At 45.0% G+C, this 17161-nt stretch overlaps 1 protein-coding gene across 3 annotated transcripts in view; it reads right to left on the bottom strand.

The window, feature by feature from the left end:
- Positions 1–7348: 7348 nt before the first annotated feature.
- Positions 7349–17161, bottom strand: part of NUP42 (nucleoporin 42) — a 50367-nt gene continuing 40554 nt past the window's right edge. For 2 of the 3 annotated variants that reach the window (XM_068126445.2, XM_068126444.2), the window contains 2 exons: positions 15462–15534; positions 7349–8075 (listed from right to left, as the gene is read on the bottom strand). In XM_068126445.2, the coding sequence (XP_067982546.2) occupies positions 7576–8075; positions 15462–15534 (573 nt within the window). In that variant the 3' untranslated portion in view covers positions 7349–7575. The remainder of the gene's footprint in view (positions 8076–15461; positions 15535–17161) is intronic. The other variant, XM_078785914.1, reaches the window with a different exon arrangement.

Genomic DNA, 17161 nt, shown 5'->3' with positions numbered 1-17161 from the left:
GATATAGAGGGAAAGTGGACACCATGTAACTTACGTAAAAAAAAGCAGCTTTTTCATGATTGAGGCCATTTCATGAACAGTATGAACATTGCATTATCTTCTTGGGCTTTTTTTCTGATTGAGGACACATCCATCTGTTAAGTAAAAATTACAAGAACACTAAATGGAAGTATTTATTTTGCAACCCTCGTGTCCCACTTTTGATAGCGAGTATTGTGCCATTACATATATACAGGGTGAGTCAAAAGTAGCGCCCAATTTCTGTTTATATATATATATATATATATATATATATATAGTCAGTTGATTGTTTGCCATTTGTATTACAGTGTACAAGAAGGTAGAAATAAATAAATGACATGTTTATCTAACCATTTATTTGGGGGAAAATTATTACGGAAGTGCACCAAGCTGTTTTACTTGCAATTTTCAAAGTGCCCTCCCTCGGACGACCGGACTTCTTTGCAGTGGCTACCGACCCTGTTGCTTCAAATTTCTCGACAATCAATCGTATGTTTCTTCCTTGGGGTGGGTTAATATTGAATTCCTGTGCCAAACGGCATGCCGCCATCGTTGGTTGTTCATTACATTTGTAGTAATGTTTCACGGCTGCAATGCGTTGATTCATTGAAAGGTAATTCATGGTTCAATTTGGTGCAAATTCAGTAACTTTCCAAACTCTCAGCAATAACCTGCAAAACAAAAATAAATAAATTAAGAAAATTAATAATCTGCAGGACAATGATTAACAACATGACATCCCAGAAATAATCTGACAGCTGAAAAAACAGAAATCGGGCGTGGGCGCTACTTTTGATTCACCCTGTATATATTGTTGCGGATCTCCCGAAATCCGTCGACCCTACAAGGGTCACCCCCCACAGCGAATGTGGAAAAGGGTATCGGGTCGACGCCGCACGTACCTTTGGTACCCACACTGCCATGGGAACGGGGACCGGACCTCGCACAAGCCATGCTAATCGAGTACGCCCGGGCGGTGTGTGTATCACGCGACTCGTGCCGTTACCTTTTATTGAACCCGATTCGAGCGGTTCTGTTCGTGCGATGCTAAGCCAATTGTGAAATGACGGAAACGGTCAAATAAGAGGAAGAACACGGTTTATTTATAATGTACAATAATCAGGATAAAGGAAAGGGGACACAGAGCAGATGCTTAACAGTTTTAACTTATCCCCAGACAAAGGGCCCACTCACTCACGCGGGGAAAAAGAAGTAAGGGAGTTCGCGCGCCAAACGCGCCTTGCCGTCGGTCGTTCCGGGACAGCTCGCCCGGCGTGGCCCTCTGGTGTTCACAGCACGTATGCTTGGAAACATGGGCAGGAGGAGATCGCGTGTCTGTGGCCCGGAATGGGTCGTCTCCACACAGCGCGATTAACACAACCGCAGGGCACAGGGCACGGGGAGAGTTTGTGTACAGAGGCCTATAACAAGTAAGGCACTTTACTTGTGGCGAGAGAAAAGCTCTGACTCGGAGGTCTGACAATCCGGCTTGCTCTGGCGTTCTGACTCACAGGGGCTCCAACTGATTCTCGAATCTCGACTCAACTGAGGCGGGGGGGCCAGGGCAGGGTTTTATGGCCCCGCCCCGGCCTTACCTAAATGTTGCATGCCCCTTCCCCCGTTGCCGTGGTGAGCCGCTCTCCTCGAGCTTAGATTGGCAGTTCGTTGCATACCGACCACTCCCCCTGCAGCTCCTCCCTTCGGCCTTGCCAGACTTGTTCCAGGCCGAGCACATGGCATGCTAGCCCAATTGAGGCCTACTCACTGGCCTGCTCAACGCAAAACTAACACAGGAAAGGACTACGCTTACATTTACTAAGAAATAACTGAACTACCGCGAGGCGACATGTTGTGGTGCGTCTACCTACGAGGGGGGTTATCCTTTATTCACAAAACCGTAACAATATAAACGCGAGTTGTCAGTGTCCGCGTTTTATTCAGAGATGGCTGAATGGATCTTCATCAAACTTTCAGAGGTTCATCAGTGAGTGCCTGGGAGTGTTCTGGGCCAAAAAAAAAAAAGTTCGTTTTTTTGGAGTTTAAAAAAAAAAAAATTAAAAAAGAAAATCGCTCGATAGTGCCGTAGCCTTTTAAAATTAATGACAGCTTTATACAAGTACACATTCGCATAAATAAATACAAAACAATCACCAGACATTTGAATACAAATAAAGCGAACAATTCTGGAAGTGTATGAATTTGGTAGTACGGCTTCTTCCTGATCGGCATCACACTTGACCCAAACGTGAGCCACATTCACTCAGAAACGTGAGCCACTCCCCTTCCTCTCCTGCCTCCCCCCCTCCCACTCCTCTGCCCCCCCTCCCACTCCTCTCCCCCCGCCCTTCCCCCCCTCCTCCGCCCGGCAACGCCGGGTACTTCTGCTGGTTCTGTATATTTTGACTCGCCCAATGCAGCCAATGAGAACTGTGGATCATGCTTCCAACATGAAGATGTGATGCAGATGAATTGTGGACGATCTGTTTAAATCAAAGAAACAGAAGCTAAGCCGGTTGAACAGATGCAACAAATGTTGATGGTGAAGGACAGTCATAATTGACAGATTAATCGATTAAACTTGATGCACGACAGGGGGTTTGAACTCAAGACCTGAAGATCTTCACCAGCCACCTCAACTGTTAAGTCAATACTAGGCTTATGCATAACTGTGTATGTAGTTAAACATTTATACTGTGGCCTGCTTCACAAAATTTCTGCTGAATTTGTTTAACCAGTATGAATTTTTAAAAATATACCCTCCTTCCCCTCCACAAAACTCCAAGCAATCTGAGATAGGAAGTGTCGACATTGGGAATTATATCGATGTGAGTAGCTGGCGGTGCCTTGAACTCCTGTCTGCGGTAAGATTCATTGGAACACTTTACTTTGATTTGATGAAGCTTATCAACTGAAATGGTTAAAAGTTCCATTTGTTAAACGGTTTATGACATTACCCAATCATGTCATTAAATTATTTGCCACTAACCTCATGATAAAAGTGTACAACTAAAGCTGTCATTGTCGAGTGAGTATTCATCATGTACCATGTCCTATGTAAAGCGTCGATGCTGCAGCAGCAGTTACTGAGCTGCAATCCTGGTCTGGTCACAACTCCGACTCAGGAAGTCAGGAAAGGGGTTTGGCATTTGTTTGGGGTGTTGGAGATAGCAGGCCTACTCTTCCTGAAGGACACCATGGGATTCAACGTCCACCAACTAATTCCGGTAAACGAGACGCCCAGTTTAACGTCCATCTGGGGGATGGCACAAGTTGATGTATCACCCTGCCCGTGAAACACCGGGATGACAGTTTATAGCTGGGTCGGGATTCAACCCCAGGTTCGACAGCCTAGAGTTGTGCATCCATCTAGGCCTTCCTGCCAGCCCTATGTATTATCAAGATTTAATTTGCAGAAAGGCTGCTTGGTCTACTAATCAAGATGTAGCTAGCAAGTTCCATAAATCACTCGTGCATAAGCCACACTTTATCCCCAGAAAATGTGATGAAAAGTTGTGGTGCATTATCCATTAAACCAGGAGATTCGGTCAAATTATGACCATTGTTTCGCTTTACGAGTTCTACAAACTCGGTGCTGTTGTGGAATCATTGAGTTTCCCCACTAGGTGTTTCATTACATTTGAAATAAGCTTAGAAAGAGCATAGGATGGTTCTTTATTGCTGGATATGATGATTAATCATAAACCCATTATGGATTTTTGGTTAACCATGAGCCTTCAGACCAATGCTGTTGCTGCTATAGACGTAAATTAAACAACTTCCTACTTTTTAAAATATCTGCGAGCAGCGACAGCATGACAATAAAAATTTGTAAAAATAAAATAAAATCCAGTTTGACATTATGGGGTATTATGTGTCAATCCGTCACACAAACTATCTCAATTTAATCCATTTTTAATTCAGGCTGTAACGTGAAAAATGTCAAGGGTGTGAATACTTTCTGAAGGAAGTCAGGAGAGGTAGTCCATGTGTGGAGATTTCCATGGATACCATAAAGCTCTTCCTCCATCAGTTCAGTCCTCTTACTTGAGATTCAGGGTACTTACTCAGTATCGTTAAAATACTGATGGGATCTTAATCTTGACGTCCATTCTAGCGACCAATTTAATTAGTTTTTATAACTAGTGCGATCCAATTTTATAGAATCTTGCTCTCACCAAATAAATGAAATGGAAGTAACTGCACCAAAATATTACATCAGAGCTTAGCATTTTACCTTTTCAAATTGGTACAATTAGATAGTGAAAGTATACCTTAACTCCAGAGTGGAAATCAATGTTTGAGGTCTAAAGGCCTTCTTTCCCAAATTGGATTCCTGAAACTGGTCCTCTCCAGGCTGGCATTCCTGACTCACCTTGCCCTGATTGTTGTGGAAAGCAAGGCCCTCCTAATCATCAATTTGAATCTCCCACAACGGAGCTGTGTCGAGGTCTGTTACTTTTGCCTTACAGACAGGTTGGTGACCTCTGTTCCACCACCTTTTTGGTTTTGCACCCTCTGCCCTCTCTTGGCTGTCCCTGCAGGTTTTTGCAGGATGCACATCGTCTGCCAGTAACTCTTAAGCTTCCAAAATCCAGGCTCACTGTTCATCTCATTTGTTCCTTTACACTCACTTGCAGAACCAACTTTCCCATTTTTCCCTCTCGGGCTTCAAGACCATACCTGATAGGAAGGATGACGAGAGATAGTTCATCACTACATCCATACTCAACCCGGGAATGGAGTAGAGATGGTTTCCCCCTCCCCCCCCCATCATTCTTCCTCGATTTTTCACACATCAAAATATCTAGATGGCCTATCAACTATGAACACTGTGAGAGCCTCACAACTGATATTTACCCTGAACATTTAATAATGGTGGAAATGTCTCAAATATACTGTTGCGGTTTTGAGAACCCACACTTGTGTAAATATGACATCATTAAAGGTTAAAGGTAGCACCCCATAGATAGGCCACAAGCAACACATAGGTCACCATAGGACTTCAGTTATTCCTTAGTATGTGTATAGATAAGGCCATGTTTCCAATAGTTGAATCTGCGTTGTGTCAATCAAATAAGGAGTAGGCCCCATTCGTCCATTTTGCCAGCCTCCCTCTCCAAGCGACGCCATTAAGCACGCTCTACAGTCTGTACCGCATGGCCCTTTCCAACTTGGTGCGCTCCTTGGCCAGCAGCAGCAGCCTTAGCTGCCTGTAAGCTCACTCAACGCCACCCATAAGCCACGAGGTGAGGCCCAGAAAAAGGGGGCGGAGCACCAGGAAGAAGGCGTGGCCACGCCACCCAGCCGTCAGGGCGGGGCTGGTAAGACCTAACCAGCCAACCAGGGCTGAAGTGACCGCCGGACAGGCGTGGCTTTTGGGCTGGCGGAGCGATCTCTGGCTGGATTATAAAAGCGAGCACACAAAGCCCTTTTACAGGACTCTCACATGACTCGTTGGAAGGTTGGCTTTTGAGAGGACTCTCGCTAAGCACTCGAGTGAAAGATTGATTAAAAGAGGACTTGTTGGAAGGCGCTTGGTAAAGGACTTATTGGGAGCGCACATTTGAGAGGACTTACTCGCTGGCGCTGATTAAAGAAAGACGGCCAAGGACTGTCGTGATTACGAAGAACGCGAGAGTATATGCGCTTGATGCGGGTCGTGCGCCTATTACGTATGCTAGTACCAGCCTTCCCCCCCCCCCCCCCCCCCCCCGTCATTATAACTGTCCGTTCGCGTTACACTGTGAAGAGCTGCCTGCCAGGTTTTCCATCGCCTGGACCGGAGCCGGACTGGAGCCTGGACGCGCTGGTGACCATCAACCTGTTCCTCTACAATCCCCGGGTGAGTGTCTGTGTGTGTGAGACGGGCCTGTTTGTCCAGGGAATAAGTTAAGCCTGTAATTAAGATTGCCCTGTGTATCTGCTTCTTCCTCTTCCTTGTACATTTCTTTCGTTTCCTCTTCCTTCTGTACATTTGTAATAAATTGCTTTGTTCTTCCTATTTTCCGGGTTTCCTTTTATCCGATCGCATCAGTCTTTTCTCTCATTGGGTAAGCGTGGCACGATTCGGAACCGCTATAATCGGGTCTAGTCACCTGTTAACAACTCGGATCGCTATCCGCTCGGCATATCCCATCATATCTATGGTTGGAGCGGGAGTTATTTCCTCGCTTACTGGGCGGCGTTAATAAGTAGGTAATAAGAAGACGGCTTACAACCCTAGTTAACGTCGTCCGGAAGTGACGTCATAACCCCCAGGGTTGCGTCGGCCAGATAAGAGACAAGGAGATTAACCCCCCCTTGGTAATGGGAGAGCCGACGTTGGAGATCCGTAACAATACCTTGAAAATGGAGTGGGCAAAGGCTCATTTCCTTTCCACAGACCATACCTGCATAACAATGACAACAGGCCAGAGGCAGGCTCCTATCCCATAGCAGCATTCCATAAGTTTAAAAGAACAACCAAGTCAAATTAACAGATTGCACAAAATGGATAAATAAATAAAACTATAACGACACTTCGATCGATATGCCTCCACCAACATTATTGTCCCCCGTCGCACCGTGGAGCGAAAGGGGGATTATGGTTTTCCCCTACGTCCGTGTGTGCAACGTCCGTCCGTGCGTGCGTGCGTAAGCGAAGGACCGAATTATAATTTGGTGTGTAGGTGCAACCCACGTCAAAATCCAAGATGGCCACCACCATGTATGTCTGAACCTTGAGCGGAATATCTTGAAAAATAAGCTAAGTACCAACTTCTAATCTGGTGTGTGGGTGTATCTAGGCATAAAGAAGAACGCTATTGAAAATTGGGTCGCCACGTCAAAATCCAAGATGGCCGCCTTGCGTCTTCTACTTTGTCAACTCGCATCACTTCACCGACGGGGGACCTAGGCGTAACGCTTGTTACATCATTATAATACTTGTACCAAGTTTGATTTAAATCCACTCAGCTGTTCTCAAGTATCACATTTTTACCTGACATGACCTCTGACCAACAAAATCACCTCACTCCTCACCTTAGATGCCAAAATATCAGTTCAGCTTTGCATCATAATATATACTTATACCAAATTTGGTCAGAATCCCATCACTGGTTCACAAGTTATCACGGTAACAATTTTTTTTTACCAAACATGACCTCTGACCTCGTGACCCAAAATCAAATCAGTTCATCTTTACCTCATACATACCTGCACCAAGTTTGACTGAGATCCCTTCAGCCGTTCTCAAGTTATTGTGGTAATGGACAGCCGGACGGACAACCTGAAAACGATGCCTTCGTTGGTGGAGGCATAAAAAGTTAAAATGCTTTATCACCAAACATTAACGTGCACTGCAAAATGCATTTTTATTAAACACCAACTGAGAAGGTAACCACCACAGCTGAAAATAAAGGTAAAAGTGCAAATGAGGTAGGAAACCATGGTCGCACCAGGTACTTCAAATGTTTAGAACTTTGCATCGGGTAAATCACCCACTTGGCATCTATAAACATTCTTTAAATGCTGTCAAACTACTTAATAAGCAATGTCTTTTTCTAGATCAAATAATCAATTTGGCGCAACAGTCAGGAGTTCAATAGGTGGGGGTTTAATAGGAATCCTCCCCACTGAAAACTCCTGAACTTTAAACTGCTCTAGCTCCTCTGCTGTGAGCAAATCAATACTTGTGTAGACCTCCATTGGAAGTGGATCGATTGTTGATGTACTTGTTGCGTACACCGGTGGTTTGCTGGCCGGGCTGCTTTGTGGCAGAAGAGGTCTGACCTCCATCTGAAAGTTAAAGCTGACAGCAGTTGTTGAACTAAAGGCAGGTGTAGGAACTGTTGGTCGAGGAAAGCTTCCAAGGACAGGAATGCCAGATCCAAAAGGTTGAGGTGCAGGTGCACCAAAACCTGGAACTGCAGGTGCACCAAACCCTGGAGCTGCAGGTGCACCAAAACCTGGAGCTGCAGGTGCACCAAAACCTGGAGCTGCAGGTGCACCAAACCCTGGAGCAGCAGGTGCACCAAAACCTGGTGCTCCAAAACCATTGAGGGTATCAGAGATATCTGAAATTAAGAATAAGATTTCAATAAATAGTCCATCACCTGTATTATGTCCATTTAAAACAAAGATGTTAAAATCATTAACAATGGATGGGATATAAACCAAGCATACAACTACCCACAGTAACACTCATCGGCTCAGACTACAGGCAGCTAGCAGCTAATGGGGTACTTGTTATGTGCACACATGATAAATACAGTGCAAGCATTATGCATTTGATAAAGTATATTGTGCTTGTATTCCACAAGAAGTGAAATCAAGAATTACTGATCAGAATGAACTCCAGGGTTGACATCTGGCGAGGTCACGGTTTTTCGAAGCTGTCCACGCTCTTCACGAACACTCGAAGTTAAGTAATTGTTCACAATTGTATTTTTGTCGAAACTGTTTTTATCTTACGTGTGTGTACCTATAGTGTATCCCTAGGAAGATTCTCGGTGGAAATCTTTCATACCTGTATAAAATAGTCGAGTATTTCGTGCCGCGTAATTTGCGGGCTAGTTCATTAAGCTTCCAACCTTAAGGCTTTGTTTTCTCTCAGCGGTCGATTGTGCTCCATCCACTCTCGTTCTCTCAGTTTTTTCCCAGTCTTTTCACCCCATACTTCCTTGTTTAAAATCTTAACTCAAAAATAAAAAATAAAAAACATTTCCTTCTTTGTTCTTTTTGTTCGTTCTTCGACCACGTGTTTCACCCCCTTTTCCACCCCATTCCCCGGATAGTTTTCACTGTTCAATTTTAAAATGTTTAAACTTTCCCCTGAAGTGTTGTATTGTTGGAAATTATAACACTTTTTTCTTCTTGTTCTTTAAAAGTCTGCTTTCGACTTCCTCACCAAATCTATTCATTCCAAAAAAAAATTCAATCTCCTGCAGCTCCTCCTTTCTACATTCCCGAAACTCACCTGCATTCCACCCCCCCCCCCACACCCCCCCTCCAGCGTCCTCAAACATATCTCTGACTCGAAGGTCACAAGAAACTCATTTTGCAATAAATGTTCGTTTCCCATTAAGTGGACAACACTTTCTAAAATCCAAACTCACCCTTCACCTCCAAATCTTCCCCATCACCCATCCCTTTCAAATCTCCCCCCTTGCCCCTCCCCTCCTAGACTCCCCTCACCCCTCCAAATCTCCCCCATCCCTTTCAAATTCGTCCCCCTTGCCCCTTCCCTCCTAAACTCCCCCTAACCCCTCCCCTCAAACTCCCCCATAACCCCTCCCCTTATAATCTCCCCACCCTCATTTTTTCTCCATTTCCCCCCTCTCACCCCTCCTCCTCAAAGCGTCCTCCCCGCTTCTTCCCCCTTCCCCCTTCATTAACGGTATGGACCTCAAACATCCGGGGCCTTCGCTCAAACTTAACTGATCTCTCCATACAGGTTGCTTCTGACAAACCAGACTTCATCTGCTCAACAGAAACTTTCCTCCTTCATGATGTCTCTGATTCCTTAATATCTCTCCCTGGTTACTCCCTCCTCCGGTATGATAGACCTGAGCCTCGTCCTGGAGGTGGGGGTTGCTATCTTTATCAAAAACTCTCTTCCTCACTCGCCCTGCACTGCCCTCTCTTCACCTCACCCCCAGGAGTACCTCTGGCTATGGCTTCCCCTTCGCTCCCACCTCTTGTTCATATGTGTGTTGCATATGATACTGTCTGATAATATGGACCAACTTCTATCTACTCATCCCAACTCTCTCTTCCTCATATGTGGTGATTTCAACTGTCATCATGCCAGCTGGCTGTGTGTGGGTTCCTCTCTCACCAGCCATGGCTCCTCAGCAAAGGACTTCTGCGACTCAGTGGGACTGACACAATCTGTCAATTTCCCAACCCAGTCCCAACTCAGTCAATGGAGTATCTTCTCTTCTAGACTTGGTTATGACTAACTTCCCTGCAAATGTCTGCTGCTCTTCTTCTGCTCCAATCGGCTCATCTGATCATGTGCTTGTTAAAGTGGACATCTCTCTGACCATTCTCAGAGAGCCTCCTCAGCGTCGACGAGTCTGGCATTTCACTCAGGCCAACTGGCATGGTCTTCAAGCAGCCATCAAACATCTGGACTGGTCTCCCATCTTTACTGCCTCTGACATCAACTCATTCTGGGAATTCTTCCAAAATAAATTGCTCTCTCTCATGCACAGATTTATCCCATCTCGTCTTCAGTTGTCATACCCTTCCTCCCGTCCATGGTACAGTGAATCTTGTGGTGACGCAGTTGCCCTGAAACAACTTACCTATTTTGTCCTTCAACCCTGCTGTTACATTTTCCCCTCTCCTTCTGCTGTTCATTTTGTTCTGTTGCACCCTGATCTGCTCTATGTTCTAGCTCCTCTACGAGCCTTGACTATGAAAAAAAAAAGCATAATTTTCCAGCATTCATGATTCACAAAGCTGGGAGTTAACCTAGAAGTAAAAGATAGCTTTGTCCCCGCAAATTGAACGCATATACACTAGGCCGTAAATTCAAACATCCACAAAACACACAATTGTACCTAAATCAATTAGAGAGTTCACAGAACACCTTTCCCCACGTTGTCTTGAGAAGAAAGGCCATGGGCGTGGTCTACAAGCGGCTTTCGTGACATGGTTGCGACGACGTAAAATGACGTAACATTTTGTCCAAGTTCTGCTAAACTGAAGGGTTTTGAGAGCGGCAAAAGGCGATTTGTGTTCTAGAGTTCAAATATATAATCGATTGAAATTAAGTAGTTTCACCATCAAACTGGCGTTTGTAGAGAGACAAAGTGAAGCAAATGCTTTTCCCTTCACGTGCACAGTGTAATTATCCAAAACATCAAAACAAACAATTATTTGTTTACTCCGTGTGTTTTTGTGTCGCTGTGGTGAAATAAAACGTTCCTGAGATGCCAAGGATAAAAGTGGGTGGAGACACGCAGCTGGGCAAACGAAGCATGCTTGGACCTGCCCCCTTGGAGAGACTGAATTGGGGCTTTTTGGAAACGATTTGTTTGCAGCAGCATTTTGTCTACCCAGCAGGCCTTATTCAACATCTATTAAAAGTGTGCAAAATGACACTGTACCATACTGCGTTTAACATCAGGTCCGGAATTTAACCCAGATCAGACATAGAAACGCTATCTCTCTCTTCTAGCCTATTCTAGTTATAGTACTGTACCTGACTGGGCCGCCGTGGTGCTGACCGGGCAAACGTGGTCTGGTGCTGACCGGGCAAACGTGGCGTGGTGCTGACGGGGCCCCCGCAGCCGTGATGGCCTCCCGCACCCCCCTCCCCTCCCCCCAGAATTTCCATGTTTTAAACGTTTCCCAGTGTCGACCCTGGATTTAGAATAGGTACACCGTATCCCTGCGTGTCGTAAGAGATGACTAAGAGGGTTGGCGTCAGGAAGGGTATCCGGCCATAAAAAAAAACATTGCCTCAAAAAGAGAACCATGACAATTACAACTACATATGGGCAGGGTACAGCCCAAAGTGGAGATCGGTTTCTGAGGTTTGGGACATGGAATGTAGGGACAATGACAGGGAGATCAGGAGAAGTGGTGGAAGTATTGGTCAGAGGAAGTGGGCATATGTTGTGTGCAAGAGACGAGATGGAAGGGAAGTGGTGTGAGAATGGTGAAGGGTAGGCAGGGACAGAAATACAAGTTTGTGTGGCAAGGTTGCCTGGAGGACGTGAATGGTGTTGGTGTCCTGTTTTCTGAGGAGTTTGTAGACAGTGTGGTGAGTGTGACTAGAGTGAGTGATAGGTTGATGATGGTGAAAATGATGATTGGAAAGCTCTTGGTGAACGTCATCTCGGTATATGCTCCGCAGGTTGGTCGGAGCGATGAAGAGAAGGACAAGTTCTGGTGTGCGATAGAGAAGCTGATGGAAAACGTGAAAGATGAGGAAGTTGTTGTGGTAGGAGGAGACCTAAATGGACATGTGGGAAGGAGTATGAATGGTTTTGAGGGAGTGCATGGGGGTTACAGATATGGTGTGAGAAATGGAGAAGGTGAACGGATTTTGGAGTTTGCTGATGGAGCTGATTTGTAATACTCAGTTCCAGAAAGAGGATAATAAGCTTGTTACATACACGTCAGGTGGGTCGACGACAACCGTTGACTACCTGATGGTGCGTAGGCGAGATAGGGGTCACCTCCGGGACACAAAGGTGATCCCGGGGGAGGAGGCTGTTTCACAGCACCACTTGGTTGTCTGCGACATAAGGGTGAAAGGTGCGAGGAGAGCTCGGCGGGTGAAGTACCAACCGAGAATGAAAGTGTGGAGGTTGAAAGAGGTGACAGTAAGGGAGGCATTAAAAGTGAGGCTGAGTAGGGTAGAGGATGATGTGGTTGAGCTTGAAAGTGGTTGGATGTCAATGAAAGCTAGTCTGTTGGGAGCCGTTGGTGAGGTATGTGGATGGACAAAAGGACCACCAAGGCACTCGGAAACATGGTGGTGGGATGACGAAGTTGGAAAGAGGATTGACGAGAAGAGGAAGAAGTTCGAGGCGTGGCAGAAGGCGAAGGGTACGGGAGCAGAAACAGCAGAGCATGAAAGTTATAAGGCAGCCAAGAAGGCAGCAAAGAAAGAGGTAGCAAAGGTGCAGGAGGCATGTAGGAAAATGTTCGGAGAACGCTTGGATTCGGAAGAGGGTCAGAGAGCAGTATTCAGGATTGCAAAGCAGATAGCGAAAGAGAGGTGTGATGTGATGGGGGTGAGTTGCTTGAAGGATGAAGTGGGACAAATCGTTGTGGACCCAGATGGAATTAAAGGAAGATGGAAAAGATATATGGAAATGCTGTTGAATACAGAGAATGAATGGGATGGCAACATAGAGAGTAACCCAGTTTTAGGACCGGCAGAGAAGATAACTGAGAAGAAAGTTGAGGAAGCGATAAAAGCAATGAAGAGTAGAAAAGCGGGAGGGCCGATGGGAGTTGTGGGAGATATGTTGAAGGCTGCAGGAAGTTGGGGGTGTGAAGAGAATGACAGAGATCTGTAATCTGGCGGTGAAAGAAGGCCGCATTCCAGTGGATTGGGAACTGAGTACCCTCGTCCCTCTATACAAGGGGAAAGGTGACCCTCTGGAGTGTGGCTCGTACCGAGCGATAAAGTTATTGGAGCATGGAATGAAGGTATTGGAAAGGGTGTTGGAGAGGAGGATAAGGAAGAAAGTGAAGATCGACGAAATGCAGTTTGGATTTATGCCAGGAAGAGGAACGGCAGACGCGCTTTTTATTGTGAGGCAGTTGCAGGAGAAGTACATGGAGAAGAGGAAGAAGTTGTTTCTTGGGTTTGTTGATCTGGAGAAAGCATTCGATAGGGTTCCACGCAAAGTATTGACATGGGCAATGAGGAAGTTAGGAGTGGAGGAATGGTTGATCAGAGTAGTGATGGCAATGTACAAAAGAGCGCGCACAGCTGTAAGGACGAAGGACGGGAACAGTGGTGAGTTTGAGGTGAAGGTGGGAGTGCATCAGGGGTCGGTACTAAGTCCACTACTATTTGTAGTTGTGATGGAGGTGCTGGCTCAGAACATAAAGGAGGGTTTAACGTGGGAGTTGTTGTATGCAGATGATCTGGTGTTGATTGCAGAAAGTATGGATGGACTGAAGGAAAAGATGAACAAGTGGAAGGAATGTGTGGAGACAAAAGGTCTGAAGGTGAATATCGGAAAGACGAAGGTGATGGCAAGTGGTAAAGCATGTGGTGATGTGGAAAGAACTGGGAAGTGGCCCTGTGCTGTGTGCAGGAAGGGTGGCGGAGTGAACTCCATTCAATGTACAATGTGCGCTGAGTGGGTTCATCAAAAATGTAGTGGTCTGAGAGGGTCATTAACCAGTGTGGCAGCTACATTCAAATGTAAGGTGTGCACAGAGGGAGCTGCACATGGAGGAAATGTTGAGTTGGATCTTGGAGACGGCGTGAAGCTGGAAGGTGTGAAAACATTTTGCTACCTCGGAGACATGCTGAATGGAGAAGGTGGATCAGACTCGGCAACGGTTGCTGGAGTGAGATGTGCATGGAAGAAGTTTCGGGAACTGAGTGGCGTGCTGACGAGAAGGGGAGTGTCGTTGAAGCTGAAGGGAAAGGTGTATGCTGCATGTGTGAGAAGTGTTATGATTTATGGGAGCGAGATATGGGTAATGAACGTAGAGCAGCAACTAAGGCTGGAAAGAGTGGAAATGCGAATGGTTCGGTGGATGTGCGGAGTATCGTTGAGAAAAAAAAAAAAAAACACCTTTAGAGGCCATTTTTCCCCGCAAGCGGGGGTTGGCCTTTTTCGGGCACCGTGGTTGTTGTTGTTTTTCGGTCCCCTTTTTGAAGCAATGTTTTATGGCCGGATGCCCTTCCTGCCGCCGACCCTTTTTGTCGCCTTTTACGACAAACAGGGAATTACCAGTGAACTGGTACTCAATTAGCCGACCTCGGAAGGATGACAGGCTGAGTCAACCCCCCTCTGGCGTTAATTCAGTGATCGACCGGGATTCGAACCCAGGATCCTAGGATCCTAAGCTGGCACCCTAGCCGCTAAGCCAGCCAACGCCAGCCAAGTTGAGAGAGGAAGACAAATGATGAATTGCGATAGATGATGGGAATAGAGCCTGTGATTGATGCTGTGAAGAGGAACAGGTTGAGATGGTATGGTCATGTGTTGAGGAAGGATGAAAGTGACTGGTTGAGAAGAGTGATGGAAATTAATGTAGAAGGAAGTAGAGGACGGGGAAGACCGAGAAAGACTTGGCTAAAGATGGTGGAAGAAGAAATGCAGGCAAGGGGGTTAACAAGGAGAGATGCAGAAAATAGGGCAAGATGGAGAAGATCGTCATGGGGACCACAAGGCTAACCCCCGCTCTAGCAGGGAAAATGGCCTTAAAATGCATGTTGTGTGTTGTTGTTGTCTCTTCCAGCCTATTAAGGGGGGGGGGGGGGCTTGAAAAGGCACTGTTCCTTTCGATATGAATGTGGTAAAGCTGGCTATCATTGTATATGAATGATTTCCAGTACCATCTACTGCATTCCTGCTTTCTTTATCCGCCATAAAGGAAGTTTTGGCGCTTCCAAGATACTTGACGCTGTCTGATTGGTCATATTCCAGTCAAACCTTAACCTGGATTACTTCCAAAAAAAAAAAATCCAATATTCAATCCACTGTTGAAAATGTAAGCAACACATTACTTATCAACATTCACCTATCAACAACACAATCAATATCATTCACTTGATATTGATTCACTTATCAATATCAAGGGAAAATGGCCTTAAAATGCCTGTTGTTGTTGTTGTATTCACCACATAACAATTGACTGCAGAATCTTGCATGGCAAATAACAGTTGGACTTTATTTTAATTGGAAGGCCTTACCTCTAACGAGACCAAATCACCTAACCGACAATAAGAGCAAATGCCTGTCACATACCAAACTGTGCAACTTGACTTGTTGATGGGAATGTTCGTTGCTGTGGAACAGGTTTGCCGGCAAGCTCAACAATCTTGTGGAGAGATCAGAAAGAAAATAATAAAGTAAAGAACTTTATACAATCTTGTACACTTTATCATCATCTTGTATTTTTGGATTGTCCCTTTATCTTGTCAAGGCATTATGCAAGAAAGGACAATTGTAGGGGGGTCTGAGGGGGTTTTGAAATATTGGAGGGGGGGAGGGGGGGGGGTATTAGAAATAAATCGATTTCAAGCATGTGATCCTCCTTTACTTTGGAATTGAACTCATCTATGATGAGTTGCAGGTGCCTACAATATAAAAATCACTAAATCATCCAGTTTGAATAGAGAAAAGGAAGAGAATCAGAGAAAGAATCAAACCTGGGAGAACTGGAGCAGTTTGCACAAGAAGAGTGGGCCAAACTGCCAGTAGAGAGGTGTAGGAAGCTCATTCATGGCTATAGGAAGCACTTGACTTCAGTTATTAGTCCCCTACCGGTGTACTATAGGAGGGGACTATAGGTTTGCACTCCGTCCCTCCGTCTGTCAGTCAATCACACAAAGAACAGTTTTCCGGACTTTTTTTCTAAACTCTTAATGCTAATGATTTCAAACTTGGTACATGGTTTCCTCATGATAGGTTACAGATCAAGTTCGAACTTCACGACGTTTCGATAATTTTTGACAAAGTTATGGCATTTTGAACTTTGGTAATTTCCCCAACAGTTTTCCGGACGACAGACTGCCGGTAGGGGACATGTATTGCAGCGCAATACTCAGAATGCTTCTTTTGTCTAAAGGCTGTGCCACCAAATATTAAGTCTTGTGTCAATAATTTTGTCAATGCCATTTCATTTTATTTTCTGATTTAAAAGGATATATTAAGTTCTGAATCAAAAACAAAGGTTCTGTAATACTAACAGTGAAATAAATAATTGGAGACCAAATACTTCAACTTATTTTTTAACGTCAATTTCAACTTGTTTTTAGAGAAAATTGTGAGTTACTTGAAAAAAAGTGCAAGGGTGCCAATATTTTTGGCCACGACTCCACCAATCAGAACTGAGAATCTGGTCAAATAATGGGGTGATGCGATGTGATTACGTCTGATGTCATCACGGCGTCCGACGGCTGACTCTACACACCACCATTTTGATTTATATGCCGTTCAGGCCGATCATATCGTCGAACCTATCATATATCACAATCGCCATGCTCTACCTTCATGCTTTTCATTCGGTGTGAACCACAAAGCAATCGTTAAAATGACCATCAGATATTGAAATCATAGGTTACAGGTCTTCCAACGACACAGTACGTATAGGACTTAGGCTTCATGCCTCACCTTCAGGCCGCTTCGGACAAATTAGCCCAGGTTTATTATTACTATCGTTTCATTTTCGTCATAATGACAATGTTAATAATAATGATATAGCAAATATAATCATATCACTGCAATCCCTTTGTCGTGACTGCAAAGTTACTGGATTGAAGTGGTGTAGTGTTGATTCATTGTTGACTCGAAACATTTAGAATAAACCATATGGTGTCTCTATGCAATCTCCATTTCCATGGCAACAGACAGCTTAGAGACTTAGAGTACTTCAAAAATATTTAATACTCACATTATTTACTAACTGGTATCCCCACCCAGGTCATACTATCCTCTTCAACTAA

Source organism: Myxine glutinosa, chromosome 10 (assembly GCF_964187855.1).
Source record: "Myxine glutinosa chromosome 10, kmMyxGlut1.1, whole genome shotgun sequence".
Taxonomy (NCBI): Eukaryota; Metazoa; Chordata; class Myxini; order Myxiniformes; family Myxinidae; genus Myxine; species Myxine glutinosa.
This window is presented reverse-complemented; position numbering and strand designations above follow the sequence as displayed.